The sequence below is a fragment of the Macrobrachium nipponense genome, chromosome 5 (genome assembly GCF_015104395.2).
Source record: "Macrobrachium nipponense isolate FS-2020 chromosome 5, ASM1510439v2, whole genome shotgun sequence".
NCBI lineage: Eukaryota > Metazoa > Arthropoda > Malacostraca > Decapoda > Palaemonidae > Macrobrachium > Macrobrachium nipponense.
In genome coordinates this window covers 111,125,248-111,134,539 of record NC_061107.1, presented here as the reverse complement: position 1 = coordinate 111,134,539, position 9,292 = coordinate 111,125,248, and the positions used below count along the sequence as shown (strand labels likewise).

At 39.5% G+C, this 9,292-nt stretch overlaps 1 protein-coding gene across 1 annotated transcript in view; it reads left to right on the top strand.

Moving 5' to 3' along the window:
* The window catches only part of LOC135215593 (uncharacterized), a 7,344-nt gene extending 4,181 nt beyond the window's left edge, over window positions 1-3,163 (top strand). Inside the window, exons 3-4 of the mRNA XM_064250470.1 lie at window positions 381-559; window positions 2,782-3,163. Coding sequence (XP_064106540.1) covers window positions 381-559; window positions 2,782-2,871 — 269 coding nt within the window. The 3' untranslated portion in view covers window positions 2,872-3,163. The remainder of the gene's footprint in view (window positions 1-380; window positions 560-2,781) is intronic.
* The last annotated feature ends 6,129 nt before the right edge of the window (window positions 3,164-9,292 follow it).

Sequence of the window (9,292 nt, the reverse complement as noted above, 5' to 3'; positions counted from 1 at the left end):
TTCATAAGAATCAAAGGAACTTTGAGGTGCATGTCATTCAGTCGATTTCTAATTCCTTTTTTGAAGATCAGTCTTAAGTATTTCCTTGTAATATTTATTATTCACTCCCTATAAAATGCAAGAAAAGATACTACGTAAATGCTTTATTAACGCATTTCAATGTCGTTGTTAGAAGTAAAACAGCTAACAAGCTCTGCAAAAATAGATGTTTACACTGGGGTTTCACCTCTCTCATTTGAGGTATTCTCCAGAAAATAGGGGATGTAAAATCAGTGTCATAAGATAACTAACATAATAAAAATTCAGAGATTCATGAAACAACTAACTTCAAAGACATATGACATTCCTTAATTGCTGTTACATGTCCATTTATTTTCCAGCAAGGAGCACAACAAGACTGCAGCCTGTTGTTCATGGACTCTTAGCAAACATCATACCAATTCCCTTTGCAATCCCTGAAAGTAATGGTTGTAAGAATTCTGGGCTGTTGTGTCCACTCCTTCCAGGCAGTATTCAGACATATGTAGCAGAGCTGCCAGTTCAGCAAAATTACCCAAAGGCAAGTGCATTTTACTAAGTCGAATATTTTATGCCCATTATCATACCAACAAAGCCATAACTTTTTAACATCAGCTCTTAATCCTGGCACAGAAGACACATCTAATATTGTCATTTGCCTAGATAAAATACAATGCATAGTACTATTATTAACCTATTTCTAAAGCTGATGCACTGAATAACATGCAATTATTTCAATATCCATGCATTAAACTTCTATATTCTAATTTGTTCTTGGATACAAACTTGCTTTAATATCTTGAAGCTCATAAATAATTTATTCGCTTCACTTATTTCTTTGTTTTACAACTATGTATTTACAACAGTCATCAGATCTTGTTTATAATGCTGTCCATTAATAAACCAATAAAATCCAGTTCACTGTCCTGCTGCAACTAAATGCTGATGTTTGTTTTTTTATATGGTGTTTTTATGTTGCATGGAGCCAGTGGTTATTCAGCAATGGGCAAATGCTGATGTGTTTAATTGTTTGCAAACACCTGAAAAAGTTATTTGTACTCTGACCTGCAAAGGCAAACATTCCATTCAAGTTTTATCACTCGCTATTCCTTCTTTACTCTTAAAAAAATCACGTGGAATACCTTAAAAAGTTATTTCAATTTTGCCATACATACAATTTTTTGTTTTTTGTATATAAGGCACCATAAGTTAATAAATTTTTGTTCATCATTTTTTCAGACAACCTTTTTCTTTTATCACAATCTTTTCACTTCAGTAGTGTATCATTTTGTTAAAATTGTAATGATATACTGCTTGCTATTTTTGCAAGCAGGTAAATTCTAAGTTTCTCTGACAAACTGCACAAAATACTCTTCCTAGTTTTTAAATTTTAAGCTAACCATGGAGTCCTCTTCTATACGTGCATATTTTTTCCATCCACTCCAGTACTACTAGCAGCTGCAGGAACAAACATAATTTGGTGTAATGATATATTCCTAGTTAAATTTTTCTTTGAAATTTACAATCCCTATATCAAAACAGGCTTTCAATATTCTAGCAGCGATAAACACCCTTTATACCTCGCTTCCATTTTTTTTTCAAATCTACGAGAAATTACTCTTACACATAAAAAGTATGATGACCTTTCCCATTTAAAATTCTACCTGGCATCTTAAATGAAACCATATCAAAACCCCTAATATACTTTCCTTTGCTTTCACTTGGATGGTAGCATGTCTGCTATTCACTTGTAAAGTACCATTCTTTGGCCAGTACCAAAACGAGTATAGGTGCCAATAAACATCTGACCAACCTGATTCCTCTTCTTAATCATTTACAAAGTATATACTGAAAAATCCTTAAGGACAAAAAGTGCTACGAAGGTGACAGCATCCTTCCTTGATCTGAATGGATTTAAACTAAGTTCACAAGATGGCTGTCATGCTTAGCCTCTAAGTGTTTGTTGAAATCCCGCCTTCACTATTTATTCTCCGCTGGATTTTTTAAAAGACATTTACTTTAACCAGCTTTTTGGTGGAACATATGGGTTTTTCCAGTTATTTGGTAGTGTTCCGTGTTCCCGTTCTTCCACAACTTTCTCCCCATCCAAGGTCTTTTTACTTTTTCTTAGTTCCAGCCATTCACATGCAGTATATCTAAAGATTGAGGTAATTACATTTATCATGTGGAATGCAACAGCACCTTTACTATGCAGTGCCACCAAGACTGCTCTTTCTACTATCTCCTTAATAATCATTCAGATTTTACTACAATCATAGAACATTAAAATTCGGGAACTCTCTCATACAGTTAATGAAGAAATCATGTTACAGACCTGGCTAAGCCTGTCCCAATGAAGTGGAAATGTTTAGATCATCAGCTTTGCAACATTTCAATTCATACATGTGTGTGTGCATAGGGGGCCGGCCATACTTAGTGTACACTTTCCTTCTTATATCATCCTTCATACAAATTAGTGCTGAGCAGTCTGTTGAAGTACTAACCCAGCTTCTGCTTCAAAATTCTGTATCCTTGCCTCCCCACTGTATGACTCGTTATCCTCTTAGAGTCTAGAACTCTCTGAATTCCTACATTTCCAGAGCTCTATCTCTTCCTTCACTGAAATAATGACTTTCTCATCACTAAAATGACAAACAGATCTACACTATATTTCTGCTACAGAACTGAGACTTTGATGTATGCTATCTCTCCTCATTTACTTAAACAGTAACTACAGTAATACATAATCTTCATGTTTTACAGATAAGAATTGGAGTCAAGTGGCAGCTCGTAGATGACTTAAACAACAATATGGTTTGCATCACCTTCCCAGCAGAGCTCACAGACGAATAACATTACAACCTTATATTCAAGTGAACAACAGCGAAGACAATCTTGTAGAGGACTGTGATGACAAATACTCCATCTCTCTTCAATATCACTGGCTAACCCTAAACATGAATCACTCCTTGAAAAACTCACTTCATAATACGTACTGTAAATGGAATGGAAATACTAAATTTAGGCTGGAAGCCAAGCAATGGCAATTCATGATGAAATGCATCATTTATTTCCTTATGAAAGAAAAGGAACACATTGTACCTCTCACTATCCTAATTCAGTTTAATAAAACTAAAAACAGTAATCTGATATGATTTAAATGAAGTCTGAACTTTTAATCCAAGGTATGCCATTAATTAAAATTAAATACTAACAAGGCATTATGCAAATATGTAAAATGATAAGCACCCAAGCATCTTTGGCTCCTCTATGAAGCCTGTTCAAAACACCATAGAAAAACAAGAGGAAAATCAAACTGAAAATAAAGTGTACCAAGTGTAGGTACCCTTAGTATAGAGACTATAATCACTAGCCAAGACGAAGGCACAATGTTTTGATTTTGGAAGGGCCTTCTCCTAGATGATTCATTAACCCTTGAAGTTATTATTATTAAAAAGGCTAAGTCACATTGGTCTGATTTTGGGAGGGCCTACTCCTAGATGATTCATCAACCCCTGAAACAGCCACTGAACAGTTACATCATGTTACTATCCAAGACTAAATCACAATACATACTTTGATTTTGGAAGAACCATCTGCATGATTCATCAACCCTTGAAGTAGCCCCAGAGCAGTTACAATTTCTTCTCATTAAATAGAAATAGTATCCAACATCTAACTGTCTGGTCAAACCCTTGAAAGGATCTTATATCTCTCAAGTGGTAGTATTGCAATAGGTGGCCATGCCTTGGCCAACCTGCTATAAATATCATAAAAAACTCAAAACACTACGTATGTGGAATTCTACTCTGATAATTATTTTGGTGTGATGATAATTGGAGCAAATTTGTGTGAAAAGAGCAAAAATAAAAAATTTTGTAAGAATAAGTTTTTGCTCCATCCCATTTCACTCATGTTGAGGCAACAAAATTCTGCCTTGACTAGAAGTAAAGCTAGCCTCTTTCATCCTCCCACGAGAGTGCAGCTACAAAAATTGGGCATAACAGAGCTGGCATTTAACAAACAGATATATAGTTAGAACTTTCACATTCTTTACTGCTCCTTTTTCAGACAAAAAATTACATGTATACCATACTACATATATAGTAAACACAACCTCAAATCATCGCTTATACTGTAAAGTACAGCAAGTCATTAGATAGTTGAATATTTTGCTGTCATTTTCATACAGTAAAAATATACTTACATACTAGTTTAAGAATATGAAAAATAAAACAAATATGTGGGTACACCTAACTGACGAGTGACATCAGTGTGCTTGATGGGCTGGAGAAGAAAGTTAAAAGAAAAGGATGAAACTACATAAATGATGTGGAGGGTTTCATTTCTTATTCATTTGGATTAATAAGTAGTAAGAACCTGTAGCAAGTACCCTGAACTCTGTTGCTTCTTTGATCCAAAATTATCCAGCAAGAAACTGAGTCTTGAATTTCCCTCATTACCATAACAAAGCATTCAGCATCAAGGCCCAGCTTCTCAAACAGTGCAAGGGCTTTGGCAATGTGAGCAAAGCTCACTGTTCATCAGTGGCTGCTTGTCTGTTACAAATAACAAGACAATAGCCTCCTCATCTAAGTCCATTTTGAGCCCACTGCTCAATGTCACAAAGGTTTTATTCATGTCCACCTTGGCGAAGCCCTTGAGATCATGAAGAAATCGAGAGAACAGCTTTTGCCAGGTGCTTTTCACACCTATGGATGAAATTTCCCTCCCAGTGGCATTTCTATTCATATGTCTTGTAGATGTTGTACTCCTTCCAAACTACATACAGGGTTTGTTAATCTGAGATTCATATTCCTTGCATCTACTACCTACTTAAATGTTCACTGAAAGTGTTATTACTTGAAAATGGCAATGAGCCCTGGGAGGTAGGTAAACAACAAAGATATTCAGATGAAAATCAACAATACTTTGTGGGTTGCCAGGAGCACTGTCCAAAATAAGAATCTTGAAGGAGCTACCTTTTCCTTGTAATATTTCTCACCGCTGGTACAAAGTAGTCAAAGAACCAATTCTCAAAAATAATGACTGTCACCTAAGCCTTGGGATTTGACTTTTATACAACAGGAAAAGTTTTTTGGTAACAGTATTCAACCCAAAAAGATTCTCCGTGATACATCTTCTACAACTTTAGCTTAAAAGTCACCTGTGCAACCGCCTCCCAACAAAAGGGTCAAACAGTCTTTTGCAACCTTGAAGCCTGGTATTACCTTGGTGACGAATGACTGGTATAGTATTTTATTCCCATAAAGAAAGGTCTGGCCCACAAAAAGCATTTGTTCTGGAAAATAACTGCTTCTCCTTGGTAATCTTTACAAACATGGCAGGGAATTAGGATGCTGCCATTTCCCCAGCTGATACACTTTCGACTTGGATCGCTGTTTGAACTGCACAAACCATCCTGACCTTTCCTTGAATTCTGTCTTCCTCACCAAGTAACTTCTTGAGGTCTTCAAACAAAGAAAACACTTTTCCCTGAATCAACAGCTGTCTTATAGAATAAGCTGATGAGTTTGCTATTCAATCCAAAGAGAAATAAGCTGTTCCAACAGAATAGCACTAGAAACTTTCTCCAAAACCATGGCACTACTTCAAATAAGACACTGCAAATAACAGGCATGCAAGCACATTTTGAATTCACTTCCAAGAACTAATACTGTCAAGTGGCAGAACACTAGAAGTTGAATATCACGTATTACAACAATACTTTTTAGACTTTGAAGCTTTTGAACGGTTTTATTGTGTAAATACATTATTTTACTATACATGAATATTATTTTGTATTTCTAATATTTGTTTTTAAGTGATTTGGCCCTTTTCATTGATTTCTGTTTGTTATGGTTGATTGAAAGTTGGACTCAAATCAATATATACATTGTGCAGTGTAAACTGCAGCCAAACGACATGTAAGTACATAACAAAATATTGTCAACATCTTTATAGTAGTAAATGATTTCATGAAGTAAATATGATATTGTTAAACTACAATAAAGTTTTGTACATACTTACCTGGCAGATATATACTTAGCTATAGTCTCCGACGTTCCCGACAGAATTTCAAATCTCGCGGCACACGCGACAGGTAGGTCAGGTGGTCTACCTTACCCGCCGCTGGGTGGCGGATGTACGAACCACTCCCGTAAGCTTGTCAGATTTTTCTCTTCCACCTGTCTCCTGAGGGGAGGCTGGGTGGGCCATTAATCGATATATCTGCCAGGTAAGTATGTACAAAACTTTATTGTAGTTTAACATATCATTTTTGTACATGAACTTCCCTGACAGATATATACTTAGCTGATTGGCACCCTTGGTGGAGGGTAAGAGACAGCTCAATAATACAGGTAAGACGGGAAACAACTAATGTTGTAGGATATAAAAACCTTGGTTCTCACCTTTTCAGGATGAAGACTTCATAGATACTATCTCTGAGTCTGCATTGCCTGGAGAGCTACAGCTAGGACGTGACCTGATGCTGAAAGACTCTCGGATCTACCACTGGGATATGTGATCCCCTATTGTGGTAGAATCCAAGTCGGATGCTGTTAGAGGGACCTTGTCCGCTTACCTAACAGATCCTTACCACTACCTCTGCAAGGAGCCAAAACCCACCAGACCACCTAAACCAAAATACAAAGGGTTAATATTACGGCAAAAAGAGGTGCCTCCTGCAACCTCTTTCAGACAACCAAAAAACAACAATATAAAATATAGGGTAACATATAAAAAATTTACACAGGATAAGTTTCAGCTCCCTGCCCCAGCACCGAATCCGCCGATACGAAAGGACCCAAGGCGAAGCATTTATCATATGTGATTTTTACATCACGTAGGTAGTGGTTTGCGAAACCGATTGGCATCTCCAAAAAGTCGCCTCCATCAAGTTCCGCACAGACATATTTTTTCTGAATGCAAGCGAAGTTGCGATGGCTCTCACCTCGTGAGCTTTCACTTTCAGTAGTCTAAACTGATCTTCCTTACAGGCAACATGTGCCTCTGTAATAAGGCTTCTCAGAAAAAAGGAAAGAGCATTCTTCGACATGGGCCGAGTGGGGTCCTTTACGGAGCACCAAAGTACATCTTGATTAGCCTTAAGTTGTTCCTTCCTCTTAAGGTGGAACTCACTTCAATTCTCATAGGGCAAAGAGTTCTTTCAGGCTCTTCCCCTACTAGAAAAGATAAACTACGAACTTCAAAGCTCCTGGGCCAAGGGCGTGATGGGTTTTTCATTCTTTGCAAGGAAACTTGGAAGAAACGAACATACCATAGAATCTTCCTTAAACCCTACATTGCCCTCAATAGCTTGGAGCTCACTCACTCTTTTAGCTGTAGCTAGGGCCAAAAGGAAGATAGCCCTTCTTCGTCAAGTCCTTGAAAGAGGCTAAGCCAGGAGGTTCGAATCTAGACGATCCAAGGAATTGTAGGACTAGTCTAGATTCCAGTTCGGTACTACATGAGGACGCTTAATGGTTTCAAATGATCTAATAAGATCATGCAGGTCCTTATCATCGGATATATTTAAGCCTCTATGCCGAAATACCGCCGCCAACATACTGCGGTATCCCTTAATAGTTGACACAACCAGATGACATTCTTCTTTGAGGAAAATAAGGAAATCCGCAATTTGGGTCACAGAGGTACTGAAGAGGAAATGTTCTTCCTCTTGCACCAACGTCTGAAGACATCCCACTTTGACTGGTATACACGCAAGGTGGAAGGTCTCCTCGCTCTTGCGATTGCTTTAGCAGCTGCTGCTGAAAAGCCTTTCGCTCTGACCAAACTTTGGACAGTCTGAAACCAGTCAGACTGAGAGCGAGGAGATTTTTGTGGTACCTGTCGAAGTGGGGTTGTCTGAGTAGATCGCTCCTTAGCGGGAGCGATCTTGGAAGGTCCACCAACCATTCCAGTACCTCTGTGAACCATTCTTGGGCCGGCCAAAAGGGAGCGATTAAGGTCATTCTCGTTGAATCGGACTCTACGAACTTCTTGATAGTTAGCCCCAGGATCTTGAAGGGGGGAAACGCGTAGACGTCGAGTCCGTTCCAGTCTAGAAGAAGAGCATCTATTGCTACTGCCTCTGGATCCGATATCGGAGAGCAGTAAGGATCCAGCCTCTTGTTCTTTGACGTGGCAAAGAGGTCTATGTGTGGCCTGCCCCATAACTTCCACAGGCTCTGGCATACATCCAGATGAAGGGTCCACTCTGTGGGAAGGACCTGATCTTTCCTGCTGAGGAGATCTGCTCTTACTCCCCTTTCTCCCTGCACGAACCTGGTGAGAAGCTTGATTCCTCTTTCTTCTGCCCACAGAAGAAGGTCTCTTGCTGTCTCGTACAGGGAGAAGGAATGCGTCCCCCCTGTTTCCTGATGTATGCCAGAGCTGTAGTGTTGTCCGCGTTGACCTGCACTACCGATCTTCTGACTTTGGGCTCGAAAGCCTTCAGAGCCAACCACACAGCCATCAACTCCTTTCTGTTGATGTGCCAGGCTACCTGGTCCCCCACCCAGGTACCTGACACTTCGTTGGTTCCCAGAGTTGCACCCCACCCCATGTCCGACGCGTCGGAGAACAACACCAGGTTGGGGGTCTGTGATTGAAGAGACAGTCCTTCGCAAAGAGGTTGGGATCTGTCCACCATAAGAGATGTTTCTTGATGTCCTGGGATAACGACAGGGGAGAACGTCAAATCCTGAGAACGACGACTCCAATTCCGATGAAGAAAGAATTGGAGGCGGTCTCAGGTGCAACCTTCCTAGGGAAACGAATTGCTCCAGAGAGGAGAGTGTCCCCAGCAGACTCATCCACTCCCTCACTGTGCATACTTCTTTCCTAAGAAGGTTGTTACTCTCTCGAATCCTCGGGCTATCCTTTCCTGCGAGGGAAAAGCCCGAAAACTCAGAGAGTTCATCTGTATCCCGAGATACACACACTCTTGCTCGGGAATTAGTGATGACTTCTTGAAATTGACGAGAAGTCCCAAAGCCTTCGTCATTCTAAAGTTACTTGTAAGTCCTTCAAACAACGATCTTCTGAATTGGCCCTTATTAGCCAATCGTCGAGGTACATGGATATCCTCACCCCTTTCAAATGAAGCCATTGAGCATTCCTCAAAATCCCCGTGAACACTTGAGGGGCCGTCGAGAGGCCGAAACACAGAGCCCTGAACTGAAAATTTTCCCCCCCATCATGAATCTGAGAAACTTCCTCGAGGAAGGATGGATCGGTACGTGGAAGTAAGCGTCCTGAAAATCCAAGG